The sequence below is a fragment of the Alligator mississippiensis genome, chromosome 15 (genome assembly GCF_030867095.1).
Source record: "Alligator mississippiensis isolate rAllMis1 chromosome 15, rAllMis1, whole genome shotgun sequence".
Lineage (NCBI taxonomy): Eukaryota > Metazoa > Chordata > Crocodylia > Alligatoridae > Alligator > Alligator mississippiensis.
In genome coordinates, this window is record NC_081838.1 from 14,994,818 (window position 1) to 15,011,081 (window position 16,264).

The 16,264-nt window shown below is 45.1% G+C and overlaps 1 protein-coding gene and 1 long non-coding RNA gene across 2 annotated transcripts; both read right to left on the reverse strand.

Moving 5' to 3' along the window:
- On the reverse strand, positions 1 to 1,801 carry LOC132245628 (uncharacterized). The gene is made up of 2 exons (XR_009457338.1): positions 1,736 to 1,801; positions 1 to 1,016 (listed from the first exon to the last, which is right to left on the reverse strand). It is a non-coding gene; the product is annotated as an uncharacterized LOC132245628 (long non-coding RNA).
- Positions 1,802 to 13,388: 11,587 nt separating this feature from the next.
- LOC132245753 (claw keratin-like) lies at positions 13,389 to 15,895 on the reverse strand. The gene is made up of 2 exons (XM_059718601.1): positions 15,825 to 15,895; positions 13,389 to 14,374 (listed from the first exon to the last, which is right to left on the reverse strand). Exon 2 carries the CDS (start codon positions 14,354 to 14,356, stop codon positions 13,796 to 13,798), a length of 561 nt encoding a protein of 186 aa, XP_059574584.1. The 5' UTR covers positions 14,357 to 14,374; positions 15,825 to 15,895; the 3' UTR covers positions 13,389 to 13,795.
- Between the last annotated feature and the right edge of the window lie 369 nt (positions 15,896 to 16,264).

A 16,264-nucleotide genomic window follows, 5' to 3' on the forward strand; every position in this document is an offset into this window, starting at 1 on the left:
TGTGATGCAGCAAAGCTTTAATGTGAACAAGAAAGGGAGTGTACATTTGCAGGGGGAGAAGAATTTCAACACAGGCGGCAGCCAATCTTTGCTCCAAGGGGACGACAGTGTCCATACGAGACGTTCTTCCTCCAGGCTTGTGGCTGCCAGGATTGGCAATCGTGTCAAATGGGAAAATCACGAGAGAGGCACGACCAAGATGCACATTCCCTTGGGTCAGACAGTGAAGGTAAAGTGGAACATGAGAAAGACACATGCGGGCTTGATTCGAGGAGGTGCTGAGCGCTTACATCTCCCATGAATTAACACAGGCGCTGCAGGTGCTCAGCACTCTGGAATCCCCTTGCCCATGAGCGCGCCCGGCAATCCATTTCTGGCTCTCGGTTTAATGCCTTGGCCTTGCTCTGGGCACGAACCTACTGAGTTTAGCATGGCCCGCAGCTTCCAGAGAGGGACCTGTTGTACCGGCGGTAAGAAAAAGGTCTGCAGTATCCATAGCCAAATCCCGAATAGCCAGAGCCGCACAGTCCCCCATAACTGCTCAAGCTACGGGGGCTATAGCAGCCTCCATAGCTCCCATAGCCCAGACCATCCCCATAGCAAAGACCCCCACTGTAACCCAGATTGCCTCCGTAACCAAGGCCAACACCATAACCAAGGCCAACACCATAACCTAGATCACTCCCATATCCCAGAGATCCCCCAGAAACCAGAGCTCCCCCTGAGCCCCCAGAAACCAGAGCTCCCTCTGATCCCCCATAGCCCAGGTAGCCTCTGGGGCTGTAGCCAACTGCTGGAACCCCTGCAGAGCCCACGACGCTGTCTTGTGGGTAGTTGTTGAGGATAGGGCCTGGGACAGTCACCACAGCAGGCGGCGGCTGGATCACCACTCTGGAGCCAGGGCACTGTCTAACGCAGAGCCCGTTCCAGCTGTCAGCAATGGGTCTTGGGCACGCCACGGCGCCTGGGGTGTAGCACTCATTGTAGCAGGACATCGTGGTGGGGTGGAGGTCAGCCTGCAAGGCAGCACCGAGAAGCAGACAAAAAGGAATGAGCAAGTGCCAGGGGAAAAACAAAAAACTTGCCTAACAAGCCCATCAGCACCAGACCCACCACTGTAGTTGGGGACATGCATGCCAGCCAGACATGCTGGTAGCAGGAGTGGCAGGAGGGGCAGCAGATTGACAAGCTCATCCCCTAGCTGATGGGGAAATCCGGACCCAGTGCCACTCACTGCTCTTCCAGACCCTTCACTCTCACGCCTCTCTCAACCAGCTCCTTTCAACTCTTCCTCCTACCTCCAGCCTCCCATCTCAGTTCCTTTCACACAACTAAAATCAACAGTAAACCCTCCCTTGTTCCTGACCAGATCGCTGGACAGAGCTGCAGGTTCCTAAAGGGGTGCAGCTCCATGGCAGGGTCTCACGAACCTGGAGAGCATCTGATTTTTAAAGAAAATTCCCTCTGAATCTAAGTCCCTCCAGCCTGATCTCTGCGCAATATCCAACCCCAATTTACACAAGGGCAAACAGTGCCCAGATGTCTACTAGCTTCGCCCACCCCAGCGACAAGTGTGCAGCCTGCAGCTCCCAAGTGCAAAAGGATTCTTAATGGAAAGAAACACCACATCGTCGCACAGATCCACAGAGCGCCCGTGCCAAAATCAACTCTACTCACAGCACCTTCGAGTACAAGTCCCCCAAGCAAGGAAGAGCCCGAGTGCAATCAGACTCACCCAGTTCACCAAGGAGAGTCAGGCAAGAGAAGTGGATGCAGGAGCCCAGGGTAGTGAGTGCTTTTATACACATCTCTGACCACTCACAGCAGCTGAGGACTCTTTTTTGCCTGAGGTCTTAATTAGTTGTAAAACCAATGGGTTGGAGGACAACTGAATTCTGCCTGCGAAGCAGTGCCACTCCCAGCCATTTAGGAAGGGTGTGGTATGATGCCAATGACCAGTCAGTCGTCAGCATCCTTCCAGGGCATGCAGGGACACTTGCGTAAAGTGGCCTCCGACCCCTCTCGACACAACTGCAGGAGAAGGAGTATGCATTCTTTAGGCCCCACTTGAGCCAGCCAAAGAGGGTTTAGATGAGATATTGTGGGAGCCCAGAGCCCTGGTTGCATTTTACTTACCTGGGATCAGAAACAGGGGTCTGGCAAAAGGTTTGCTTTGTTACCAGTGTTTTTGAGTCATGGTCCTGGAGCAGCCATCACAGCCTGCAGGAGAGGGCTGACCTGCTGCAAGATTGCCTCTGACTTCACCTGGAAGGTGCTAGTAGGGGAAAGAAACAGCGGGGAGTGCTATCAAATCTTAACTTGTAGTCCAGGTTTATGGTTCATCTGGAAGGCACCAAATCCATGGTTCTCAGCACAATGCCCATGTCACATCCCAGCCAGGATTTTAAGAAAAATGGAAGTCATGGATGCTGGTGCTGGAATCAAATGAATGCCAGCTCTGACCATTGCTGCTGGAGGACTCCACTGCCACCAGGTTGAGACAACCCCCACCATATCACCGCTGTTTTAAAACGTCATGCACTATCTCAACCAAGAGCCTATTGCTAGGAATGGAGCATAGGACACAAAGGATGCATTGGCAAAGCATAGGAATTGTAGGAAAGGTCAGTGTGGCTTCAGTAGGATTTCCTTTGGGATCATTTCCAACCAGCAGTGGTGCAGCCTGGTTTGGAAAACTATGAGATTTAGAAGGAGGGTAAACTGTAAAGGGAATTAAGAGTGTATAAGGCAAATGACCAAAATGGCTTTTTATTCTTTTTGGCTCCATCACGGTAGACTTAGATTGAGGACTTCTTGCAGCAGGTCAGTAAACTAGCCTACACCAAGATATGTGCTGTTTTTGCTACTCTGCTACTATATTTGAGGTAAGGCATCTGAGCCAATCAACTTCAGTGTAGACAGACCCCAATAATCTGGAAAACAGATTTATTATGCACTTGATAGACGAGAAGGGCTCCTTAGTGTGAAATGGGCAATTTTGCACACAACCCAAGAGCAAACTGAGTTTTGAGTGCTTGGAAGCTGCAAGGAACGCCTGGAATCCTAATGAAGACTCCAGCAAGCCCAGCAAAGCTGGGTACTGGTTCCCCTCACTTCGAGTTGTCATGGAAGTTGGTGGGTTTAAGTTGAACTGTCTGAGCTGAACATAGCTGGTGTACATGCTAACAAGGAAAGAAACTGTTGTTTTGCCCAAGATCATCACAAGAGGCAATAACTAAACAAGAAGTCATGAGTTTCTAAATGTCTAGTGATTTTTGGTGTCGCTTCTTTTGAATACACAGTGGAGATTAGTGTACTCAAAAGAAGAGACACCAAAAAGTAGTGCTCTGTGGTTTGGAGGTTTTGGTTGGTTTGGTTTGCATCTCTCCCCCTGAGACTGTGTTGAGCTTGTCCCTAAAATCGGGAAAAGTGAGGAAATTGTAAAAAATTAAGTGGGGCAACACCCTCAAGAAAGAAATGTAGAAGATCAATCAGAGTGCAGCCTGCTTCATTTATTTATACATTTACCTGTTTCATAGTTTCATAGTTGTTAGGGGCAGCACTGCTGAAACTCACCTGTTGTAAGTGATCTCTAAATCATGATGTGCCTTTTTGAACATTATTGGTGCCTTTGGGATTCTCCTGGGCACTAATCTTATCAGGTATGTGATGATGCTTCTTGAGGATAAGAACTTTAAAATCACTTCATTAGTGAATGCTCATTAGTGGTTTGTAAATGCAGTGGTAAGTTGTTATATTAGAAATATGCACCTGGAGTTAGACAGCCCTGTGTTATGAAAGCATCACCTTAATATATTAAATCAAGGTCACTTCCATAATCTGGTTATGATTTATAACGCTGCAATTCACAATTATTTGTTGTCTATTAACAGTGTAATTCTTTATTTCTTTTAACAGGCCTTGTAAGGATTATGGGTCATATCCTCAGCTGGTAAAAATCTGCCTTTCTTCCTTGGGCACATCTGTACATGCATTAATGCACCGTAGTTACTGCGCATTAAGTTTAGTAACTGGAATAAGTAAGTTTAGTACTTGGAATAACTGCCGTGCTAACTCAATAGCACTACTGCACAGTAGCACCAGCACATGCCTTTTTAGTGATGCTAATGCACAGTTGACTAATTCTACTGGGCATTAGCATGGCTTTTGCTATAACACGTAATATGCAGTAGAATAAGTCTACTGTGCATTTTGCATCTCATGTAGATGCACCTACTGATACTCTGGCAGTTTGCATTGGATGAGTGTTTCTCTCTTCATGGTAAATCATGTTTTCCAACGAACTGTATCAGTGACTTGTTTCGACTTGTTCTGTGTTTTAAAAGACTGTCCTGGCTCTTGAAAGGAATGTCTGTGCATTTATTTAGTAAGTTGCATACCTAAAGTCAAGATTTCTTTGACTCTCAGTTATTTCCAACACCCTTATGCATTTAGATCTGATAGGTAGAGGCAGAAAGATGATGGATAGTCTGGGGAGTTAAAGCAGGAGGCATGGAAAAATGAAGACAGGGGTTTTCAAGACAGGTTAGCAACTTGGGTTTCCATCTGGAGACCCACTGGATTTTAAAGGGTTTATAACTGTGAAAGCAAAAAAGTTGAGGTCTGCTTTTAAACCAAGAGTGCTGAGCTCCCATCTCCTCTGAAAACCAGGCCACATCTATGCATCTCAAGTCAGGAGCCCCGAATCCTTGTAGTTGCTTCTGAAAAACTATTTTAACTTATCCAAGTATCAAGACTTCACCCTCTGATCGTCCTTCCTTCCCCCTTCCTTCAGGCATCCAAACTCAATCCAATGACTGGAGTGACCTTGACACGCACACTGTAAAGTGATACCATTGCATAATATTGTGGGATTTAAATCCAGACGCGAACATTTAATATAAGAATAATACAACCAGGAACCATTAATGAATGTTTATGAAGCAGTTTAAAAGTCCTTCTCCTCAAGAAGTGTCAGAGCATCCCTGATGTGTTAAGTGTTCAGGCCTGAGGAATTTTCCAAAGACAGTTCAAAGGCACAAAACAGGCACCTCATAATTGAGGCATAACTTAATGGTTTAAAGATTGCAACATTTTTAATAGACATGCAACAGATTCATAAACAAGTTGACCTGCAGAGTTATCACATTTTTTCTCCTTTATCTCTCCTGAGGGCTTTTTATCTGTTGTTCCCTTTTTTGTGCTTTCCCTGTTCTTTCCCCTTCCCCCCTGCTTTTGTTCTTTTTCAGAAGACAGGTGCTCAGTACTGACCTTAGAATTCTCCAGGTGAGACACCAATGAAATTGTTCATCATTTTGAAACTTTTGGAGCTGGGGTTATGAATAGACTTCCTGGATGAGCTTGGACACATCCGGAACCCTGCTCAGCCATTCCCCTTTAAATCTATTACCATCTACACCTTGCTACTTCCAATCAGCCCCGAAATGGCTTATTGTTCGGCTAGGCCAATATTTCACTCAAAGCAGGCATCTCAAAGGGGAAAAAGAAAGCAAGTTACATTCAGTTTCTCTGATTTCAATCTATTAATCTATTAATAGCTTGCCCTTCTTATGTGCTTTATGCTACTCCCATCCACACCACCAAAGGATGCTATTTTCTAAGTATTTCCAAAGACAATTCTTTTGAAGCAGCTCTGGCCATGTTGATGATTCCTATGACCCTAGACCTATAATCAAGAGTCTTAAGGATACTTGAATGTTTCCTTCTATCCTTCCTCCCTAGTACTAGAAACTTAACTGGAATAGCACATTAAAAAAAACAAAAAAACAGTGATGCTGGCATAGATGTCTCAAACAGGGTATGGCGGAGCCCTCCAAAAGCAATGGTCAAAGCCCGTATTAGTGTCATTTATATGTGACATTTTTGATAGAACTCCCTTCTGTTTCCTTCCCCCTGCTTGTTCCTTCCAGGGCAAGTCAGAGGCAAGCCCATGGAAGGTGAGCCCTCTCCTGCTGGCTTTGGTGACTGCTCTGAGCCCAGGATTGAAACACTATGGTCACTGCAGAAACTTTCCTCTGGACCAGGGTTTCTCATCACCACTGAATGAAGTGCACCCAGTGCTTAGGGCTCCAACAGCCTATGCACCATTTATATTCCATTTTAAGTCCCTTTTGGTTGGCACAAGTGGTGCCTGAAGGATATGTGCCTTTTGTATCCATAAAGCTATGGATGACCTTGAGGCCTTATTCAAGTGTCCCTGCATGCCCTGCAAGGATGCTGACGACTGACTGGTCATTGGCATCACGCCACACCCTTCCTAAATGGCTGGGAGTGGCACTGCTACGCAGGCAGAATTCAGTTGTCCTCCAACCCATTGGTTTTACAACTAATTAAGACCTCAGGCAAAAAAGAGCCCTCAGCTGCTGTGAGTGGTCAGAGATGTGTATAAAAGCACTCACTACCCTGGGCTCCTGCATCCGCTTCTCTTGCCTGACTCTCCTTGGTGAACTGGGTGAGTCTGATTCCACTCGGGCTCTTCCTTGCTTGGGGGACTTGTACTCGAAGGTGCTGTGAGTAGAGTTGATTTTGGCACGGGCGCTCTGTGGATCTGTGCGACGATGTGGTGTTTCTTTCCATTAAGAATCCTTTTGCACTTGGGAGCTGCAGGCTGCACACTTGTCGCTGGGGTGGGCGAAGCTAGTAGACATCTGGGCACTGTTTGCCCTTGTGTAAATTGGGGTTGGATATTGCGCAGAGATCAGGCTGGAGGGACTTAGATTCAGAGGGAATTTTCTTTAAAAATCAGATGCTCTCCAGGTTCGTGAGACCCTGCCATGGAGCTGCACCCCTTTAGGAACCTGCAGCTCTGTCCAGTGATCTGGTCAGGAACAAGGGAGGGTTTACTGTCGATTTTAGTTGTGTGAAAGGAACTGAGATGGGAGGCTGGAGGTAGGAGGAAGAGTTGAAAGGAGCTGCTTGAGAGAGGCGTGAGAGTGAAGGGTCTGGAAGAGCAGTGAGTGGCACTGGGGGTCCGGATTTCCCCATCAGCTAGGGGATGAGCTTGTCAATCTGCTGCCCCTCCTGCCACTCCTGCTACCAGCATGTCTGGCTGGCATGCATGTCCCCAACTACAGTGGTGGGTCTGGTGCTGATGGGCTTGTTAGGCAAGTTTTTTGTTTTTTTTTCCCCTGGCACTTGCTCATTCCTTTTTCTCTGCTTCTTGGTGCTGCCTTGCAGGCTGATCTCCACCCCACCACGATGTCCTGCTACAATGAGTGCTACACCCCAGGCGCCGTGGCGTGCCCAAGACCCATTGCTGACAGCTGGAACGGGCTCTGCGTTAGACAGTGCCCTGGCTCCAGAGTGGTGATCCAGCCGCCGCCTGCTGTGGTGACTGTCCCAGGCCCTATCCTCAGCAACTACCCACAAGACAGCGTCGTGGGCTCTGCAGGGGTCCCAGCAGTTGGCTACAGCCCCAGAGGCTACCTGGGCTATGGGGGATCAGAGGGAGCTCTGGTTTCTGGGGGCTCAGGGGGAGCTCTGGTTTCTGGGGGATCTCTGGGATATGGGAGTGATCTAGGTTATGGTGTTGGCCTTGGTTATGGTGTTGGCCTTGGTTACGGAGGCAATCTGGGTTACAGTGGGGGTCTTTGCTATGGGGATGGTCTGGGCTATGGGAGCTATGGAGGCTGCTATAGCCCCCGTAGCTTGAGCAGTTATGGGGGACTGTGCGGCTCTGGCTATTCGGGATTTGGCTATGGATACTGCAGACCTTTTTCTTACCGCCGGTACAACAGGTCCCTCTCTGGAAGCTGCGGGCCATGCTAAACTCAGTAGGTTCGTGCCCAGAGCAAGGCCAAGGCATTAAACCGAGAGCCAGAAATGGATTGCCGGGCGCGCTCATGGGCAAGGGGATTCCAGAGTGCTGAGCACCTGCAGCGCCTGTGTTAATTCATGGGAGATGTAAGCGCTCAGCACCTCCTCGAATCAAGCCCTCATGTGTCTTTCTCATGTTCCACTTTACCTTCACTGTCTGACCCAAGGGAATGTGCATCTTGTTCGTGCCTCTCTCGTGATTTTCCCATTTGACACAATTGCCAATCCTGGCAGCCACAAGCCTGAAGGAAGAACGTCTCATATGGACACTGTCGTCCCCTTGGAGCAAAGATTGGCTGCCGCCTGTGTTGAAATTCTTCTCCCCCTGCAAATGTACACTCCCTTTCTTGTTCACATTAAAGCTTTGCTGCATCACAGTATCAGCCTCTTGGTTTTCCTTTTGGATCCATCCTTTGTTCAGAAATCCTTGTGGAAAAAATACCCCAAACTCCAGAAATCTGTCAGGGAAGATTACAGGTTGCCTCCACCCCTGCACTGCCTTGAAAGGGGGTGTCTGGAATGAAACCCTTCATTACCAGAAGACCCCAAGTGTCTATTGTAGGATATTAGTGCTAGAGTACTTGTGACAGTCTGGTAGACCCTAAGAGTATTTGAGAGGTTGTAAAAACATTGCATTCCCTTTTCTCCCTGGTCTGTTTTGTGGAACCTCTACCACTGAAGGGGACAGAGACCTCGTTACTATGTTATCATAGAGAAAAGAGGAAGAAGCATGACTGCAGCCTAGTGATTAGAGCCATCACCTGAAAGATCTGGGTTTGATCCCTGCTTCACTGTGTGTTGCATTATACATAAAACACTCCATTATCTTATGGATATTCTACCTAGCATTAACACCCACAATTCCACTTCCCTTCAAATTCGCAGGCTGAATAATGTAGTTTTATTTCAGTTTCATCAGAAGAAATTTGAAGCTAAGCAGCTTGAGGCAGCTCATCTGAGCTGCCTCAAGCCATCCAATGAGTCACATAAAAAGTGGAAGTAAAACATGGGCACACCTACTTATTGTGCATCTTGTTATTTCTAATGTACTGCTATGTGAGAAGCCACAGGGTCATCAGGTCCCAGTTGTGCTGAGCATGGTGAAACAAATTACGAAGCAGTCCCTGCCCCAAAGTGGTTGGACAAGGCAGCAGTGGAGAGGAAGGAGTATTTTCTTGGCTTTGCAGCTGAAGAGCAGTTACACCAAGAGAGCAGTTACACCATGTAGTAGAGGGCTGAAGAGCAGTTACACCATGCAAGAGAGTTAGGGCTAATTTTCTGGTATAGTGTAGCATCCTGTGTGATGTCCATGACTCTCCATAAAGGTTCCAGGTTTCCTACCATTGCAGAAAGGTGTCATGCAGTGACCTGTGTTACCCATGCAGTGCCATCCCCTGCCAGGTGATGATTAATGACAGCTGGAATGAGCCCTGACAGTGCCCAAATCATGGATGGTGATCCTTCTTGATCCATCCTTTGTTTAGAAATCCTTGTGGGTAAAATGCTCTTTTGTGCAGAGGGCCAGCTGGAGGTGTCTGCATGGCTTCATTCCCACAGACACACTGAAATATGATGGATTAATTAGACTCTTTATATGAAGAGTGGAATTGTCTAGGCCCTCTATGTCAATTCAGTTTTAATCCTTTTCAGGATATTTTTGAGCCCATATTACACACACACAAGATCCCTCCAACCTACCTCTCACTTGGTATCTAAGAATGCAATATCCTTCCCATTGGTACTGTGAATGGCATGTGCTAGTATTTGAGATTAAACCACTCTACCAGTTTTTTTTTTCAATATTGTGGGTCTATTTATCCTGGCAGAGAGTAGCAGGTATGCCAGGGTAGGAGAATAAGAGAGCTTTGAGGTGAATAAATCAGTTCATACCTGTTTGAGTTACTTATCCATCTTCATTATCATGCTTAGCTGAGAATATCACAGTAGGATGAACATTCATTATTCTGGGTTTCGGTGTAGAATTTCCGTAGGTTTTTAAGATCTGACTCAACAAAGCCTTGGCTGGGATGATGTAGCTGGGGCTGGTCCTGTTTTGAGTAGGGGGTTGGATTAGATGTGACCTCCTGAGGTGCCTTCCAATCCTCATTTTCTATGATTCTATGATTCCTATCCACCCTCAGTTGCATTTGAAATGAGTTATGAGTGTTTGTACACTCCACGTTTTTTAGCCCTTTCTTGTGCTGCAATGGTGTGACTGTTTGCACAACTAGGATTTCCAGATGCTTTAAAAATCTTTCTGGTGCATTAAACTAAAAACTCTTCCAATGTAGTTTAGTTTCGCTCGTCAGGAATTAAAGTGTTGCATCTATGGATTTGTTGTGTGGAAACATAAAGTCATTCAAAGACTTGTAAATGAGCCTCTTTGTCCACCAGATGGTGCTGCACCTTTTTTTAGTTCATCCCTTCTAATTACTGCCACTTTCAAGTTGCTGCCACCCTTTCCCCCCCCCCCCCTTGTTCCATGTGCCAGCTTCCTGCTTCCACAGGTGTGTGGCAGGGCATGGGGTGTGGGGCCCTGAGACAGGGGGGCAGTGCAGGACCATCCCACTCACCTGTGGTGCCAGCCAGGGGCCAGACATAATTCATTTGAAAACCTAGTACATGCAAACACTGATGTGACACTCCAAAATAAACATGTTTAAATTGTATAAACCTATTTAATTTAATGAGGATTAAACCCTGTGCCATGTACAAGTCCCCCTTGAGGCTACTTGAAACTTTGGGTATTTTCTCACTGCTCTTGATTCATTTAGCTGCTTCATGCAATGTTGGTATCAAACTATGAGCAATTACATTTAAAAAAAAATACATCATTGCTGAGGTAGGCACATTTTGGGCACATGGAGATTGTCTGAAATGAAAGTGCTGCTGCACCAGAAAATATTATAATAACTGAATGTCTCCAAATGCTCTCTCCATACCCTCTTCCACTGATGCCCTTAGCAGGAATCTGGCAGACTGTTCTCTCCACAAATGGAATGGAGAACAGCAACAGTAAGAATATAGGCAAGCTCTTTCTCAAGTAGGCCAACCTCAAAGTTAGTAGAACTTAAGATAACTTAAGATAGCTAACATTTTTCTTAGCCAAGGAAACAGCCAACTCTGCCATCATTTTAACTTTTTCATCATCACCCTAAGAAATTACCCTAGGAAAAAAATCTTTGGGCACCCTTGATGTTTTCCAATGCTTCCTGAAGCAATAGTACAGACTCCAGGACATGGGGTTGGCATGGCAGCCATGGTGTGAATGCTAACATAGTTGTGGCATTTAGAGAGGTTTTGGAAATATGTGAGGAGTTTTTAAAATGTGGTAGAACATGAAAAGATTCACTTTTAGTCTTGACATGTCTTTGGAGATAGTAGGGACCCCTACACTTAGCACTTGTAAATTCTGGCCATATTAAAAATCCCGTGCCTTAGTTAGGATGCTGCAACTATGGTCCTGGACAGATGGCATGTTCAATGCCATTGTAACAAACCTTGACACGCATGTGAAAAAGGAGTGGATAGACTATAATTGCCTATAGTTGACCTCCTGAGGTCCCTTCCAACCCTAATTTTCTATGATTCTAAACCAGGGTAACTTTGAAAGAATTAGGCATAAATCTGTATCAGTTTAGATTAGAAGGATCCTATGTGGAGGACTGAAGAGGCCACAGGTTTGTAGCATATTAATGGAGCCTTAGTTGGAGGAAAATAAAAAAAAAAAAATCAACTACAAGGGAAGATCTTTCCTGAAGTTAGCATTTGAGCACTGTTAAATATTCCCTAGAAATGGTGAAAAAAGGATCAAATCACATATTCTAGGTAATAATTCTAAGCCCCAAGCAAACAATATTTAAGTAGAAAAATATTTTTATGTTGAATGTTTTTCGATAAACTTTTTATCCCCGTTTGTTGGGTTTTGTTATTTTTGAGCCAGTGAATTGTCCAATGGTGGGCCTTCACACCAAAAACCACCCCTATCTGGGGTAGAAGCTTGTCTCTATCATTCTCTATTTTGTCAATCTCTGGTGCTCATCACCTTGTCTGAGCGGTTTTCTCTTTTTTGTTTTTTTTTTTTTCTTTCTTACTCTGTCTTCTGCACCAAGACAGTTTTAACATCTCAGCTAGTGGGCTAAAGTCCACCACAACGTCTTGCTGGACTGTCCACAATCTCATCTGCCATGACTTGTTGTTATGGGAGAAAATACAATGCCGGGGCGTGTGGGTTTTGATGCTTTCGCTCTTGAAATCTGTCTTAGTGTAGTGAGGGCTCCACCAACCCTTACATCCCTCACCCGTTCCACTGAGTGTTAATTCAGCCATCTCAGCAATCTGCCTCTGAGCAGTACAAATGTTCTGTGAGTCTCTAGGTCTGGCCAATCAATAGTCCTGAGGGGCCTGGTTGTACTTCACCTGGCTTGGAGCCTTGCACAGACCTGCCATTACTCCTAGCCAGTTATTTTACTTGCCTACTGTCCCAATAGTTGCAAATGCACTATCTATCCGAGATGACTTCCCTCTTGCTCTAACAAAAAGGAGAATGAAAACAAATTGGCACTTAACTTGCCTTTATATTCCCAACTTTATGGTACCCTTTTTCTTCAGCCCTGCTATTAGGGTCTTTACGGTACCCCCTAACTGCCCCACTGGGGTATTTCCTTCAGGGTTCTCTTTCCTAGCAGCTCCTTTCACAGAGCTGTTTCTCTTAAACCCGATCTTCGTTGCTTTCTCAGTGCCTTCAGCTATCCCTGCCATCTCTTTGCCTGAGTCAGCCACTTCCAGTTTCTGGAGTCCCCTTTTTGCCTGTCCCAGGCCTGCTTTTATCCTGGAGTTCTGGCTGATTCCCCCTCCCCTCCCCTCCTGAAATACCATGTGAAGAATGAGCCCTGAGGAGTTCTTTGCCATTCAGATGGTACCAATTTACTTCTCTGGGGCTCTTCTCTTTTCTCACAGGTTTGTAAGCTCATATCTCCAGAAAGGAAAATTATCACTAACAGGTGTGCAGTAGACCCCCAATTTACGCGATTTCAACTTACGCATGTCTCACATTTACATGATTTTTTTATTAGGGTCCGGACTGGGAAATGCCCCTTGAGATGTGTGTCATTCGTGTATATACACGAACGGTCGCAAGATTTGCAGGTGGAATCAAGAGGAGCTGTGCCTCCATTGTGTCATCATTGTGCCGCTAGACATGCCTCCTAAAGGCAATTCCACTAAAAAAAAGCTTTGACTAAGGTATGTCTGGGGTATGCAACCCCTCACTATTCTATTATTTCCTATGGGGAAAGTTGTCCCAACACGAAATTCCCCCAGAATGCAATACTTGCATAAATCAGGGGTCTACTATACTAAATTATGTGAAACAAGGAGGAAATTCAGCCTGCTGATGAAAACCAGAACAGTTATATTGACCACTTAATGAACCAGATCCTCCTCTTGCTTATGGTCTTGACTTCAAGTATTGATAATCTGCAGGGGGTTGAGCTTCACTGAATAGTATTGGTGAAAAATGGATGAGAGAAAAACTGCAAGAAGGCTGATGCTATAATGCAGTATAATTTTAATGAGACTGTACAGAGAAACAAAAGCAGAGAATAAAGAATATACAATCAAGGTTTCAGTAAGAACAACAGCCAATCACATGCTCCAACAGGATCGTCTTTGTTCTTTGTTTCCACTGAAGTTTGATGCTCCACTTCTACTCATTGTCATTTTTATGTAAAAAAGGCTGTTTAACAGAGCAAGAGAACTAGCTTGGAAGGCTTCAGACATAAAGTAAAGAATCTACAGACATAAATAGATTTCAAGAGTATGCAAAGCTCCTCTAACTTTAACTGGAGTTGGCAGTGCCCAGCACCTCAGAAAGCCATAACTATGATTTCAGCCATCAATCTGTGTCTTGCTTTTAATTTCCTGGTAGTTTCATGTTCTGTGGATAATCCTCCTGGGTTTAGCATGGTGCGCAGATTCCGTAACGGTACCGACGGGAATAGTAAGGGCTGTAACATCTTCCATAACCGATGCCAGAGCCAAGACCATAGCAGGAGCTACCCCAGCCTCCATAGCCACCATAGCCTCCATAACCACAGAGGCCCCCATAACCACCAAGGCCCCCAGAACCACCATAGCTCCCCAAACCATACAGGCTCCCATAACCACCATAGCCCCCATAACCACCATAGCCCCCATAACCACCATAGCCCCCAGAAACAAAATTGTTCCCATATAAGCCTCCATAACCAAGACTTCCCCCAGGACCAGCGGCGCCCCCAGACAGGGCAGTTCCTCCAGCAGCTCCATGGCCCATAGCAGGCACTCCTGTGGATCCCACGATGCTGTCCTGAGGGAAGTTGCTGAGAATGGGGCCTGGGAAGGTCACGACAACTGGTGGTGGCTGGATCACTGCCCTCGAGTCAGGGCATTGTCTGACACAGGCCTCATTGCAGCTGTCAGCAAAGGGCCTTGGGCAGGCGAGCCCACTTGATGGGTAGCACAGGTCAGTGCAGGACATCTTGGGATGGAGGAAAACCTGAAAGAGACAGTAGGGAGTAGATTAAATGAAGCTCACAAGTTTCACTTGGGAAAGAGTTTTGAAGCTCAGATTCTGGGTAAATGGAGAGTGTGTAGAACTCTGGATGGATGATATTATATCTCAGGTTTTAGCTAGTGCTAGTCATACAGGTGACCTGCATGCTTTTGACAATTTAGCCCCAAAGAACTTGTCCAAAATGGCACAAGATACTCTTGGCAGAGTGGGGCATGCAGTGCACATTGCCTGCATCCCAATCCAGTGACTTCACCACCAGATCATCCATGGTCTCTAAGACTCCTTGGGTTAGTTCCCTGTGCCACACTGCAATGCTAACTGCTCTCATTCCAGCTCTGTAATCTTCAGGTCCCTGCAACTGTTCTGGTAAAGCCCACAAAAAGATGAAGTCTCAGGATCAGGATAGTCTCAGGATTAGGGCTAAAGTTTCAAGAAACAAACTGTAATTAATAAATACCCAATGTACAGAACTATCCAAGTTGTGAGGCTTAGTATTTTAAATCCTTTTTCTAATAACTAGAGCATAGAAAGTTTAGAGATGATATTTATGATGTTGAGGCCTTTCAAAGATGTAGCTCAACAAATTGGATTGCAAAGCTTGTGAGTTGGCAACTCTTTCTAATGAAAAGAAGACTGTTTTCTTGGTTAAGAAAACAGGTTTATGTCCTCAGGTTGTGCAAATTAATGCAATTCCCTTGATTTCATTGGAGACATCATGGTTGATACCATCCAAATAGCTGTATCTAAAATGACTAATTTTAAGTATAGCAACATAGTATTTATAACAACTTATTTGCCCAGTGGTGTTTCTAGTCCAGTATTCTTTTCTGCTAAAATCCAGAGCTACATACATCAGAGCAACTATATTATCATGAATAAAAGCTGTCCATAATGGAAGGTTTTTTCCCTAGTGCTGTACCATGAAGGTAGAAGTTGGTTTTGTCTTGAAGGAAGAGGATGGATTTTATATATAAATAGATTTCATTCATACACAAGAACTAGATTAAAACCTGAAAAAAAAAAACATTTCTATATCATAACTGTAAGAAGAGCCACATCCTCCATGGTCAAAACCAAAGCTCTCTGGAATGCATATCTTATCCATCCTTTATTTTCTAAAGCAGTAAAAGAGTTCTCTGTAGCAATAAAATACTTGTAATCTGAGATTTCCAACACCATTCAATAGATTTAAATGCCTGTATTTGAACCAATGGGAAATAGATCCCTCAAACACTTCTGCATTTGGGAGGAACATCTACTTTATCTTTTGAAATCCTTCATTCACCAGCACTTGCAACTGAGCAGGACCAGAAAAGACTCATATGCAGAGAATTAATCTAACATTGCTAAGAACTGCAGAGCATGAATGGAAGATTCAGGTCTACGTTCAACTATCAACAGAGGTAAACAAAAGAAGTGGAATCAAACTTACCCGATTCACCAAGGAGAATAAGGCAAGAGAAGTGGATGGAAAAGCTCTGAGATGAGAGCATTTATATACAATTTCTCTGACTGCCTGGAGGATCTGAGACACATTTTTTGCATAATTTGCTAATTAGCTGACACAGCAAATTGCTGCACGTGTAACTCCTCAAACTGATGAAACTGTTTTGCTCAATGTTTGTACTTATTACATTATTCAAATGCCTATGGGAAAAAGGTGTTACATGTTACATAGCAATAGAGCTTTCTTTCATCTTCAAGCATGAATTCCAGACATCTTTGTATCTACTTTAGAATTTCAGCAAGAATTAGAATGGCTTTACTCGCTAAGATTTCTTAAGTCTGTGTTGTGATGCGTCTCAGATCCTCCATCTCAGCAGGCTCAGATTTTTAGGCATCGTGGCCTGCTACCGAGTACAAGCTTCTTGT